Source organism: Notamacropus eugenii, chromosome 3 (genome assembly GCF_028372415.1).
Source record: "Notamacropus eugenii isolate mMacEug1 chromosome 3, mMacEug1.pri_v2, whole genome shotgun sequence".
Classification (NCBI taxonomy): Eukaryota; Metazoa; Chordata; class Mammalia; order Diprotodontia; family Macropodidae; genus Notamacropus; species Notamacropus eugenii.
Genome location: NC_092874.1, coordinates 371,372,088 through 371,386,939, shown reverse-complemented (window position 1 = coordinate 371,386,939; position 14,852 = coordinate 371,372,088). Strand labels below are relative to the sequence as shown.

The 14,852-nt window shown below is 36.7% G+C and overlaps 1 protein-coding gene across 6 annotated transcripts in view; it reads right to left on the bottom strand.

Annotated features, from left to right (window-relative positions):
* The window catches only part of APC (APC regulator of WNT signaling pathway), a 153,167-nt gene that overhangs the window by 113,623 nt on the left and 24,692 nt on the right, over positions 1-14,852 (bottom strand). For 5 of the 6 annotated variants that reach the window (XM_072597429.1, XM_072597421.1, XM_072597424.1 and 2 more), the window contains exon 2: positions 521-673. In XM_072597429.1, the coding sequence (XP_072453530.1) occupies positions 521-655 (135 nt within the window). In that variant the 5' untranslated portion in view covers positions 656-673. Of the gene's footprint in view, positions 1-520; positions 674-13,421; positions 14,374-14,852 lie in introns of those variants that run through there. The other variant, XM_072597423.1, reaches the window with a different exon arrangement.

Here is a 14,852-nt window from a genome sequence, read left to right as displayed (position 1 = left end):
AGATCAATATGTAATGAGAAATTCACTTAGTTACAGGGTGCCTGAAGTATTCTCAATGTTCTAGGTCTGCTGGAATTTCTGCTAATTCAACTTCACCATTAAACATATTCACCAACTGTTACTAGGATCTCTCTCCATAAAATAAAAATCTGAACAACTTCAAACATTTCCTGACACAGAAGTCAGAAAGCTAAATGACAAATATTTTCTTCCCATAGCCTCTACTATGTTGGAACAGGGTACGTGGACCAAAGATGTCTTGTACCAGAAAGCCATTCGGGTAAGGTAGGGGTCAGATCAAGGGCAAGTTAGGGACAAGAAAATCTGTACTAACATCCTTAGCAACAGTTCCAAAACAATCTTTCATTTTTAAAATGTATTTCAATGCTCTCTTTTAAGGAACAAGTTGTACTCACCCTCCTGGTCTACTAAAATTTTGTATACTCTCAACCTCCATTTATATGGGGGGAAAAAAATGAATACAAAAACTCCAACTAGAATGAAAGAACATTCTTAATACCTTCATATTAGATGCCTCAGTTTCCAGTTTTGTTAGATGATTGGAATTATCTTCTAGCTCTTGTCGAAGATTTGAGTTCTCCATCTTCAGTGCCTCAACTTGTTTTAACAACTGATCGTATGAAGCTGCAGCCATCCTTGGCTACCCTTGGACCTAAGAAATCAAAAATAATTTTGAATTTTTCTACCAAAAGCTTCTTATTTATAAGGAAGGGGAAAATCAACTTCTTCCCTGTCATTTATTTCCAAATAATACATTACAGGTTTTAAACTAAACTGTACATGCCTCAGATTCTTTGAATTAAGGCAGCAATCATAATCTTTTGATTAAATTTCTAGGAAAACTGTACAAAAAAATTGATGTCTTATTCTGAGGCAAAGAGAATTTAGTTTTAATCTTTTTTCAATTATCAAAAATGAATTTTCTTTCTCTCTTACTCTCTCTAACCAGTGAGGAAAGAAAAAAACATAAAAAATATGCATAGTCAAGCAAAGCAAAGTCCTTCACCAGCCATATCCAAAAAATGTCTTCTTTTGTACCCTCATTCAGTCATGTCTGTTGGGAAGTGGTAGCATGCTTTAATCATCAATTCTTTGTAACTGTGCTTGATCATTGCACAATCACAGTCCTCAAGGCTTTCAAGGCTATTTAAAAATAACAGTTTCTAAAGTGTATGTACATACATACCTACTCTCCGTTTGAAGAGAATCATCTCTACAAACTAGGATTTCTTCTAGGTAACCTTGACACATTTTATATAGCCTTGACTATATATATATATACAGATGAGTTTTACCAATCTGAATGACAGCAAACTAAAAATTTGTTCTGTTGTTCAACTATGGAAAAAATTTTATTCTCCCAAAAATAGAATATGAATTATGATTTTTAAAATCATGTACTCACACAGATGTCTCAGAAAATATTCTAGAAACTTACTGTAATACTATTAATAAAAGAATCCAATTACAAGGCCCCTCACCCAAATTAGTTATTGAAATATTTAAGATCAAAAAGAAGTTCATACACCAGACCATGACGACAGCATTATGGTGGGCTATTTTTTTAAATACAAAGAATGCAAACATGAATACAAATTGGGATTTCACTGAAACAGAAGAAAAAGATTCTATTATCATTTCATGATGCATGTGGCCTTGTGGAGTCCTAAAACGGAGATGCTTGAGGACCACAAGATAGTGTCATAGTAGGGGAGTCATCTAAGAAGCAGAGATGTAAAAAAAATCACTGATAGTCCCTTCTAGCGATGAGTAAGGGCGGTAGGAGAAAAAGAAGGCAGTTTAAGGTTCCTTTAACCTTTTATAGTTTATACACTGCAACTCTAAGTACTAAAAGATGTCTTTGATATCAAAAGATAGAAAAATCACATAACAAAAGCATGGAATCAAAGATGTTTATTATAATCTAGCTAAATCTCCAGCTCATTCTGGCCATATAAAAACTGTATCCATATTAATTCTTTTATTGGTACAAATAGAGGCAAGGGTGGTATACCAATACAGAAAACTAACCTTGAAGGCAGGAAGATATAGGTTCAAGTCTCACACCTTTGAAGCATTATGGCTGTGTGACTGAGCAAGTCACTTAATCTCTCAGTGCTCTGGAAACTCTGTAAGACAGGCTTGTACAACCTGTGGCAGCTTGCAGCACTCCAAAGGATTTCCTCTACATACAAAGGATATTTTCTTCTACATTTTTTGTGGGCTACCTGAAATCCTTTGGTATGCCACAAGTAGCCTGAGGGTACAAGCTGCAGGTGGGGGGGAAGGAAGGGGGATGGCAGATGAGGCCCAGGTTGGGCAGATCTGCTCTAAGACCTCACTTAGGTGTCCTCAATACCACAGGTCCAGGTTCAGTCTTTATCCTTATCTCTACTAGTACAAAGGGAATTAATATCTACTTAACCTTATGAGAGTGCTGAGAATGAGTTGGTACTTAAGAAGTACTAAGAGGTCTTCACATAAAAAAAAATGTTTCATTAATAAAACCAACGTGGGTATACGTGTGTGGGGGGGAAACTATGAAATGATGAGTTTTAGATTTAGACATATTAAATTTAGGTTATTGTTAAGCCACTAAACGGCTTAAGTTTGGCTTAAAGCAGTTGGAATTGCTTTGAGTGGGAATCTCTCCAGATAACTTCCAGATTTCAATGTGTGAAAATAATTTTGTCCAAAAAAGATACCCTACAGGATTATATAATAAGAGATTTCTCACAGATTAAATTATGTTCAATTAGGGTTAAATGTATTGATTATAATTTTTTTGAAGATATAATCCACATTCTATGGATTTTATATGGATCTGCCTAAACATGTCATTTTAAACATGCCAAATAAGAGAATTCAATGTATTTCAATGCTCCACTGAAGACTAAGATGATACCTTTATTTTCTATTCTGAAATGATTCAATCAGGCTTGATTTAATTTAAAGTATTCATGTTATCAGTACCCTTTATCCCTGGGCTCCTCTAAATGGAGGGTAGAGAAACTCCACTTAAGGATACCCAGACTAGTTATCTCTTTAGAAGTAGTAAGAAAGTAGTAGCTATACTATTTTCAATCATTAAACATTTATTAAGTGCTTACTGTGTATGCCAGGGGCTGTGCTTACCAATGGGGATACAAAAAAGAAATAAAATACAGTCTTTGCTCCCAAGGAGCTTATAATCTAATGGGAGTTGGGGAACAAGACACAAACAAATTTATACAGAACAACTATGGATAGCTAGGTAGCACAGTGGATAAAGCACCAGGCCTAGGGTCAGGAAGACCTGAGTTCAAATCCAGCCTCAGACACTTACTAGCTGTGACCCTGGGCAAGTCACTTAACACTGTTTGCCTCACTTTCCTCACCTATAAAATGAGCTGGAGAAGGAAAGGACAAACCACTTCAGTATCTCGCCCAAGAAAACCCCAAATGGGGTCAACAATGAGTCAGACATGAATTAAATAACTGAACCAATAAATAAAACTGAAAGCCTGTTACGGACAGCTAGATGGCGCAGTAGACAGAGCACTGCATTTGGAATCAGAAGACTCATGAGTTCGAATTCAGCCTCATATACTAGCTGTGTGATCTTGAGCAAGCCACTTAACCATGTTTGCTTCAGTTCATCTGCAAAATGAGCTGAAGGAGGAAATGGCAAAAGAAAATCCCAAAATGGGGTCATGAAGAGTTGGACACGATTTAACTGACTCAATAACAACAACATATAAGAAGCAATCTATGTCTATATCTACATATATATTATAAACTGGAAACAACTGAGAGGGAAGGCACTAGAATTAAGAGGGGTTGGAATGTTAGGTGGTACTTAAAGGATGCCAGAGAGGTCAGCAGATAAAATTGAGGAGGAGAAGCAAAACAAATTATGACATAAAGATAATGGACTATAAGAAATGATGAAATGGACAATTTCACAGACAATCCTAGAAGACTTGTAAGAAGTGATGCAGAGTTTAGCCAGAAGAACAAGAACAAAAAATTATACAATAACAACCTTACAAGGAAAAACAACTTTGAACAACCTAAGAACTTTGATTAATGCAATGAACAACCAGAAATAATGCTGACATATGCTACTTACCTCTTGAAAGAGAGGAGGGAGTCAAGATACAGAATAATAAACATATTTTCAGTCAAAATGTAAATTTGTTTTGCTTGTCTGTGTATATTTGAAACATGGATATTGTTTTTAATTTTTCTCCCCAATGGTGAGATGGGGGCTTAAGGAGGGATAGGGATAAAAAAGTGGTCAAAAAAAAAGAAAAAGAAAAAGGGCATCACTGAAATATCTTTGTTTCTGTTAAGAAGAGAGAAAAGAACAGAAGGAAGAAAAGCCCAGATAAGCGAAAGTTTTGAAAACTACAAGTTGATCTTTATAAACATTTTTTTAAAAGCAAGCTGTATACAGTAGATACCTGTAGTTTAATATACAATCCTCTTTTTCTACTCTGAGTGTGTGAAATGGCCATTCTATGTGGTGTCTGTTAAGTCAAGAATAAAAATATTATCTCTGAAGTCAGAAAGTCACATTCTAGGTGTATCTTTACTACCTCCTATCATGTGGTCAAGTAACTTTACCCATCAGGGCATCAGTTTATCATCTGTAACATGAGGGGGTTGGACTAATTTAACAAAACAGCCAGACAGCCCAGACAGCCAATCAGGTACATACATAGGTAGGTAGACAGGTAGGCTAGATGGACAGACAGCAGATAGACAGAAAGACAGACATGTATAGATATGTGTTAATTTCTTATGAGTTTCAGGTCATGAAATTAGGTAGCTTTAGAATTATAAATGCAGTACAAAATTTGATTTCTCAAAGGAGGAATTAACCATTAAGTGAATATAAATACATACAAAGTAGTTAAATTAAAAAAGGAGGTCATGAGCAGTTGGAAGGATCAGGAAAGGCTTCATACAGACTATGGTGCCTGAACCGTCTTCTTCTTGTTGTTGTGTTTGTCTTTTATTTTCGAAGAGGACCAGGACAACAGAGGAATGATGACATGACTTACACTTGACCTTGTTTTGAGTGAGGGAGGGCTGTGCAAGGTCACCAGCCTCACTTTCTCCTACTGGGTCACCTGGATCCAGTGACCTGATATTCATCAGGATGACTAGAGATGGCCCAGAATGCAATGGGAGACTTTGGCCTTTTAGGCCAAGGCCTATTTGGTACTCACTTAAAGTGAGGTAATTCTCATTCAGTGAACAGGCCTCTTAGTCAGGAGGATGGCCCCTTTAATAGAAAAGAAAATAGATAAATTATGCTTGGGAGGGGCAGAAGCTATGTCTTAAAGAAAAAGGGAATATTCTATGAGGTAGATAGAGGTCAGGAAGAAGTACATTCTAGGCATAATGGAGACTGCAAAGGTACAGTGATAACAGATGGAGTACAGTGTTGGAGGAACAGAGAGAAGGCCAGTTTGGCTACATTACACTGTAGCAGGGGGCATAATGTCAAAAAGGCCAAAAAGATAGGTTGAGGCCAGGTTGTATAGGCTTTAAAAACTAAACAAGGAAATTTATATTTTATCCTAAAAGCAACAGGAAGCCACTGAAGTTGGTTAAAGAGAGTTTTATTATGAGATCTGTATTTAAGGAAAATTACTTTGCCAGCACCCTGAATGATGGACTACAGTAGTGAGAAACTTGAGGAAGGGAGAACAATTAGGAAGCTTGATACAATAATCCAGGAGAGATGATGAGGGCCTAACCTAATATGTGAAAGAAGAAAATGGTGAGATGCAAGACATATTTTGACAGTATAAATGGCAAGATATGGCAAGTGATTAGATATGTAGGGTGAAAAATAGTGAGGAAATTAAGATAATGCCAAGATTAGAAGCCTAGGAGAATGGAAGAATGGTAGTAACTTTATCAGAAACTGACAAGTTTATAAGAAAGGATTTAGGTCAGAGATTCTTAACCTGGGGTTTAGAGACCCTTTAGATTTCAGAGGATCTATGGACTTGGATGGAAAAGTATGACATTTATTTTCACTAACCTCTAAATGTGAAATTTAACATTTCCTTAAAAACATTACTCTGAGAAGAGGTCCACAGACTTCAACAAACTGCCAAATTAGTCTGTGACAAAAAAAGGCCAAGAACCCCTAGTTTAGACGGAAAGATAATGAGTTTAGTTTTAGACACGGTGAATTTAGGAAGTCTCCAAGACATCCAGTTTGACATGTCAAATAGGCAACTAACAATGTGTAATTAAAGCTAAGAGAAGAAACTGTGGCTGGATACATAAATCTGGGAGTCATCTGCATAGGGTAATGAAATTCCTAAGGACTGAGGAGGCTATCTAAAGAGAAAGTAGAGGGTTAAGAGGGCCTAGGACATAACCTTGGGGGTTGCTAACAGTTATAGGGATGAACCAGGAAAGAAGACAAAGGAGCAGTCAGACAGGTATTAGGCAAAGCAGAACAAAGCAGTGTCAGGGAAATCCAGAAGAGAAAGTATTTAGGAAGAGAGTGGTCAACAATGATGAATGCAGCAGATACTTACAGAAATAAAAACTTACCCAAAATAACTGGAGAGATATTAATTATTCTTATTTCAATCATGCCAATATAATAAAAATGACAAAATTACCTATATTTTACTTGTTGCCATCCCAATCAAAGCAGCAAAGGGTTACTTTACAGTTGGAAAAAAAATTCATATGGAAGAGGAAGATAAGATAAAGAACCTCAAGATTAATAATAACAGAAAATGGGAATGATGGGCTTTTAAGTAGAGCCAGATCACAATCTATACTACAGATCACTTATCATCAAATTTGGTTCATACTAGTTTAAAAAATAGAAAAGTTCCTTAGTGGAATTGATTCGAATACCTGGCCCGGAAACAAACATGATGGCACAGTATTCAGAAAAAAAAAAGAAAGAAACCAACTATTGGGATAGTTTTCTCTATTTGATAGAAAAACTAAAAAGCAGTCTAGAGGAAATTAGGGTTAGACCAATATCTCACAATGTAGTATCACAATAAGCTCCAAATGCATATACGCCTAGATATTAAAGGTTACATGATAAATAAAAGAACAAGGAAGGGGATACCTTTTCCAATTATCGACAGAGGAGACCTCAAGCGAATAAGAGTTTGAGAAGACCACAGAAGAGAAAATGAACAATTATGGTTACATAAAGTTTAAAAGCTTTTGAACAAACAAAACTGTTGCAGTTAAAACCTTAGGAAAACAATCTTTGCAGCAAATTTCTTTAAAGATATTAGAAGCAATGTGGAACAGTGGCTAGAGAGTTGAATTCCTGGCCAGGAAGGCCTTGATTCAAAGTCCTATTTCTAATACACAAGCCTTGAAACCCCTGGGCAAATATCTTAACCTGTGAGACCTCTAAGCAACTCTTGCTTCCTCATTTGGGAGGTTCAGTCACTCTCCCATTTCCAATAGTGTATAAGATATATAGGGAAGTAATACAAGAACATTCCCTATTTCCTAGTGGATAAATGGTCAGAAGATATTCTCAAAAAAAGACAAGTTATCATATGAGAACTCAAAAACAAAATTATACTAGTATACTCCTCATAATCCATCATGTATTCTGTCATCTGGTAACACTGGTTTCCTCTATGTGACTTGCACTACATACTCAATTTCTCAATGCCTAGTAGTTTCACTTGCTGTTCTCCAAAGATCGGAACTCTTTCACCTCATCCCTACCCTCCTAGCTTCTCTTGTTTCTTTTATGTCTTTGTAACTAAATTCTACCTTCTGTAAGAAGATTTTCTATATCCTCCCTAATGCTAGTGCCTTCCCTTTTTTAATTATTTCCAGTTTATCATACCATATATATAAATATACACATACACAAATGTGTGCATATGCACAAACACATACATATTTACACATGTATACTAACATGTATATATACATTCACACATACTTCTTGCTTGGACATAATCACTTCCATACTGTATCCCCTATGACTATAAGCTCCTTGAGAACAGGGAATGTTTTTGGTTTGGGGTAGGGTTGAGGGGTTTTTTTGGACCTTTCTTTATATTTTCAGCACTTTGAACAGAGAGAGTCTGGCATAAAGTAGGTGCTCTATAAATATTTGTTAACTGCAGTCACTAACAATAAGGGAAAAGCTCATTGTAATAACCCTGAGGTTGTTCCTACAAATACAAATACTATACAAATGGGCAGAGATGACAAAAAAAAAAAAGTGACAACTGTTGGAGGGGATATGGGAAAAGTGGCACATAAATGCATCCTTATGGAGTTGTGAATTAATACAGCTTTTCTGGAAAACAATACCCCCCAATCAATAAACTGTTGATAACCACCCTTTGATCTATACCTCTAAAGAATTAAGAGGGAAAGGACTTCAAAGTACAAATATTTTAAGCAGGAATTTTTTAGTATAAAAAAGAACTAGAAACAAAGGGAGAGTACCATCAGTTGGGCAATGGCTAAACAAATTATGATATAAGGATGAAAATTACTGCACAATATGAAATCACAAAAGAGAACAGGCTAAGAAAAACCTGGAGGGACTTGTGTGAACTGATACAAAGAAAAGTGAACAGAAGCAGGAGAACAATTTATAAATCACTGTGGCGTTCAAAAGAAAAACAAACCTAAAAGCCTTAAAAGTTAAATAATTGTATTTAACTAAACAATATTTCAGAAGCATCTCATTCACTTCCTGACAGAGGGGTAATGGACTCAAGGTACACAATGAAATATACACTTTTGGACATAGCAACTGTGTGAAGTTGTTTTTATTTAAATAATTCTTTTATATTTTTTTTTATTTGAAGAGGAGTTTGGGGAGCAAAAGGTAGACAGAATCACCAAAAGAAAAAAAGAGGGCTATTGAATTATTTTTTAAAAGACACATCAGAGGATTTGTTTTGTTTGATAACGCTTACTGATCACAAAGGGAGGGGAGGGTTATCTTTTTTTATTTTTGGTATGTTTGTTTTGGGAGGGGAGAAATAAGAAGGGAGATAATGATAGTGAGGCAGAACAAAAATGAATAGGTGTATCAACAAAACATTAAGTATAAAACAGGAGGGAATAAGTTCAGAGGAACACACAGGTAAGTATGATAGTTTTGGAATTAATGTTGAAAATATTATAAGCTTTAAAAAATATATGCAATATATATGGAAATATTCATACCTGGTAGGTTTTTTTTATCCTTAAGATAAAAATGTATTTTTTTAAAAGACAGTGGTAATGCCTATAGCAGCTAATTTCATCCAGAAGGAAAAAAAAAGGAAACGTATGAGGAACTGATCAGAAAACTGACAACAAAAGACCTGTGGTCTACTTTCATAAAATTGAGATGTAAAAGAGAACAGGAAAAGAATAAGCACTTATATAGTGTCTTGTGTTAGAAATGGCAATGTGGTCAGTTTCACTGGATCATAAGAGAGAGAAATAAGATATAAGAAAACTGTAAAGGCAAAAAGAGTTATGAAGGGCTATAAAAGCCAAAGGACTTCTAAGCAACAATAACAAGTGAAATGAGCAGAACCAAGAGAATGTTTTACAAAGTGACAGCAATATTGTTCAAAGAACAATTGTAAAGGACTAGCAAAGGTCCTATGAAAGCAGACGCTATTTCACCTTGAGAGAAAGAATGGACAAATGGAAGTATGCATAGTACGGTTTTACACACACATACATACATATGTATATATGTACACAGACACATATATCTATCAAATGGTCGCCTTTTCTGCCCAGGGTGGGGAGGGAAGAAGACAGAACTCAAAAAGTAACAAAAAAATTAATAAAATTACGTTTAGAAAAAAGCAAAAGGATTTTATATGTCATCTTAGAGGCATCAGGGAACCAGTAGAGCTGATGGAATAACAGGGGTCAGATCTGTGCTTTAGGAAGATCAGAGAGACCAACCAAAGGTTACTGCAATAGTATAGGTGTGACTACTGACTGTATGAAGTACTACACAAGGGTGGAGGCAATGTCAGAGAAAATGGGGAATATATAAGAGAAGTTGCAAAGGCAGAATCAATAGCGCTTGGCAACTCATTAGATATGTGCGGTGAGAGAATGAAGAGTTGAGGATAAGAATAGACTGTGCGCTAGGGTGATGATGGGGCAGTAGTAGTGCCCTTGACGGTAATAAGGAAGTTAGGACCAGGGGAAGGTCTGGGAGAAAAGATAATTAATTCAATTCTGAACATGCTGTACAAAGGAGAGGAAGGACATCAAATTCAAGATACCTAATACGTAGTTGGAAATAAAGAAACTGGAAGAAAATTATAAGTTAGAGCTGGACAAATAATCTGAAATTGAATCCACAGGAGCTGATGAGATTGTGAAGTCAAACAGTATACAAGGAGAAAAGAGGGACCAGGATAAAAACCTTGAAGGTCACTCATGGTTAATGAGCATGGCCTGTGATAGAGGAAGAGAAGAATACTGTGAACACTGAGAACATTTACCATACCACAAAGAAGACTTAAGATTTACAGTGTTAAAGACTGCAGGATTAGGGTTTGAGAAAAGGCAATTAAATTTGGCAACAGAAGTTGCCACTGGTTTAATCTGCAGAGTCCACTGAATTTGCAGTTAAGAAAAGTCTATTCCTGATTGCATCTAGACAATCTTACATGGTGTGCTAGAAAAAGTGCTACACTTGCAATCAGAAAATTCAGGTCTGAATCCTAGATCTGATACTGGCTTCCTCGCCAATCTCCGAGTTCCTCATTTTTAAAATGGCTGTTTAATAACCCTACTACCTATCTCTCAGGGTTGTTTTGGGTAAAGTAAAGCTTTGTAAAGCTTCAAAGCATTAAATAAACAAATTTTCATTATAACATTGGATTTGGAGTCAACTGACTTGGGTTTGAATTCTGGCTGTGCTACTTATTACTTGTAGGTAGGTAATTTTTGTCTCCCTGGGCTAGTCTACTCATCAGTAAGTCTGTCAAAAAACGAGAATCTAGAAATAGTTTCACTATCTTTCCAAGAAGTTAAATTCAAAAAGGTTCTCCTAATTATATTTTATACATACTCTAAAAATGAATGCTTCAATTGTGTGAAGGACATTGTATTCTTTTACATTTCCTTTTTTGCTTTTCCTTTTTGATGAAATTAACTAGCATAAGACTTTACCACTGTCTTTTTAAAAATATATAACTTTTATTTTTTGTTTTTCTGATAAAAACAAGTGTAAGCATTTCCATATATACATACATATGAAACAGAACTTTTTAAAAATGTCATCTTTTCACCACATTAATTCCAAAGTGTCATACTTAAGTTCAGTTAACTTTTGGGCAGCTAAAATATTAAGAATATTCTCAACCCCAGGACATCATAGCATTCATTATAATCTGTCACTGAACTATGATTTGGGATTTAAATGAGTCAGCTATTTTTGGTATAGTATTTCAGTCTCAACTACAACTCAATTTTGCAGTTCTGATATTAGATTTTTAAAATTAGACTCATTAAAAATAGAACCTAACAAAAAACGGTTAGCTTAACTTATGTTCAACACCATTTCCAGTTAAATACAAATTTCTCAAGTACAAAAAATTCAAATTTATTCTTGCAAAGAGTCAATGGTATTTTTAATTTCACCCAGAAAAAAATTATACATGAAATCTCTACTATGTTGCTTATTTCTTTTATGTAAGTGTTTAATTTAACAGAAAGAAAGCAGTAAAAAGAGAAATTAAATTGTCATTTTGGGGAAGAAAAGTTTTTAGAGTCTCTCATTTAAAATTATGTAAATTCCTTCTAGTTTAAAAGATAATGCTACTGACATCTAAAGTTTAAAAATGCCTTTTTCTGAGATTGCAATTAATTTTTAAAAACTGAATTATTTCAGAATCTAATGATCTCAGACTTAAGAATCAGCAGCAAAAAAAAAAAATCTAAGGGATACTGCATCTGATACTAAGTGATTTTTATAGAACAAGCGCCATCTCTCCTTGGGGGTGTGGCATGTGGCTACTATAACTATAAAGAATAAAACATTAAACTACAATAAATTCAGCTTTTATTCAATTCACATGTATCCACATTTTAAATACCTCCACATTTTAAAACACATTTCTTGTATCAAGTTTTTAAAATTATTTCTCTTAACACCTAACTGCACATAAAAGAAAAGCTATGATCTGATGATTTAAGAGTTGCTTCTAGATTTTATGCCATTATATTCCAAAGTGAATAGGAATAAAACTACGGTTTCTAAATATACCAAAGAAACATTAACAAACCCTACACAAAACATTTTATAATCTAGAATGATCAGTTTTGGGGTGACCTAATTAATGGCATAAAAGCTGCACCTAACAAAGGAAGAGAAAGGGCTCACTGCTTCATACATAATGTATTAAGATTTCCTATAGGATTTGGGTTAAATCACAGATTTTGAGTATCTCTTTTGTAATGTAAAATTAAAATGTCAGGACATTCCAACAGATTAAGCATTCACAACTCTCTATTTTTCCACTATTAAAAAAAACAATTCCTTATTTATTATAGCATTTGCAGTCAACTTAATATTAAAGCTTCTTGTACACGGCTTTCTCAGACCAGCAATGTACCACAGGCTCTCATTCCTCTCTCCTCGGCACAGGAGAAAAACGCTACACCAACCGCAAAAAGCCACCATACCTTGTCACCAACAAAGACACCAGAATCTTTCTGACCCCCTGTTCAGAGAGAGTTTGCTTAGACGCTTCCCAATAACATGCAGACGACTGGCAACCCCATCTTTACCACTCGACAGACCACAGTAAGCTCCGCAGTACCTGCCTCACGCTCTTCCTTCCCCCCAGAAATGCTTCATTGTGGTTCTGCCAGACCCACATCCAGGACTAAGCAGGCGCTTTGTGTCCCTGTCCCTCCCTTTGGCGGCGGCTGCTCCCTGCAGTTACTGTGGCAGAGGAACAGGAGGACTCCAGCGCACTAAAGCTTCTATTGCTCGCCACGGATCTGCTCCATTCTTTGTTACTCTGTACCCGTTTCCTTAGATACTGTTATTCCGCTGTTCTCATGTCAAAAGGCTTTATTAAAACAAGACCCAGTTCTCGCAACAAAAGCTACTTTTTCTCCCTATGCCTCTCTTGACATTCCTACCCTCCCCCTCCTTCCTCTCCTGTCAAACACCCCGATCAGAAGCGCAGGAAAGCCATCGCCGGTCACCACTGCAGCAGAAGGAAAACAGCCCTCTCCAGCCTGACATGCCACAGAGGGCACTGCTACCGAAGTAAGCCAAGCTCCCGAAAAGCCTCCAAGCTTCCCGGGGCTCCCGGGAGTGGGCAGAGGGGGCCTTTACAGTCATTGTCACCACCCCTCCCCCTCTGCAGCAAAGATCGCTGCCAGATTCCAGCACCTACCCCATCTCCGAACCTGGCTGCACCTCCATTCCATCTCCAGTGACACCCCCTGCCCGGCTGCGCCAATGCAACCACATGCCAGTCACGTGCACGCTCAGCCAGCCAACCCCCAGTTCCCATCGGAGGATGTGATGAGCTCTGATCAGCGATCAGCAGATGACACAGCTGCTGCTCAGACCCTTTCAGAGCCGGTCTGGGGCTGAAAGCAGACCCCACCCCACAGCACAGAGCTGTCCAAGGCCCTAAAAATGCCCCTTCACCCTTCCACCCCGAAAGCGGCTGATGGAAACTGTTATCCCTTCCGGGAGGGGGGAGGGAGGGGCGGGGAAGACAGCACAAGGCAAACGACAGGGATCAAAAGGTGGGGGGACGATACTTCATCCGCTAGCCCATTTAGTCAAGGTGACCCTTGAGACATATTCTACTCCTAAATTCTGGGGCCTTTCCTCTTTTAATTATTTACTATTTATACTGTATAGACCGTCTGCTTGCTGTCTCCCTGGTTAAGACTGCAAGCTCCTTAATGGCAGAAAATTTCTATTGCCACTCTTTGTATCCCCAGATTTTAGCACAGTGCCTGGCATATAGAGGGTGTTTAATAAATGTTTAATGACTAACGTGTGCATGAATATACAAACTTGAAAAAAATGCATATAGGTCACTGGTTAATAGAATCAGAGATTCTATTATTATTCTATTATTAAATTATAGATTTAGAGAAGTAGGGACCATGGAGGTCACTGTCATTTCATCCAGGAGATGAAGGCTTGAGGTCGCGCAAGTGGAAGAAATGGGATTCAAATCCAGATCTTCTGACTACATTGGCTGGCACATAGTCTAGGACTTAATAATAAGCATTTAATAAATAAGTGCTTACTAAATAAAAGGCACTTGATGCTTTTTAAACTTAAAAAACCCAATATGCTTTTGAAAGTGTTTTTTTTACTTACTAAATAAAAATGTATTTTCTCTGCCCCCTCACTGAGAAAAGGAAAAAAAACCCCATGTAACAAATATGCTTAGTCAAGCAAAGCACATATTGGTGATTTCTGAAAACGTGTCTCCTTTGGTATATTAGTTCCGTCACCAGGGGTGGGCAGCATTCTTCATACTCATTCAGGGTTGTCTTTCAAAACTCTCCAATTTTATAATGTAGAGGTTATAGCAGACATTTTTCTTCTGGTTTGGCCCCCTTCAGTTTGCATCAGTCTGTGCAAGTCACCCCAGTTATCTTTGAAATCATCTCTTTCTGTTTTTACAGGACAAAAGTATAATATTGCATTCACATACTTCAGTTTGTTTATTAGACTTTGGTCAATTTATGGGCACCCTCTTAGTTTCTAGTTCTTTGTAACTACAAAAGAAACATTATTTTTGCACATATGGTATCTTTTTCTTTTTTATTTCTTTGAGAACAAGGCCTCATAAAGG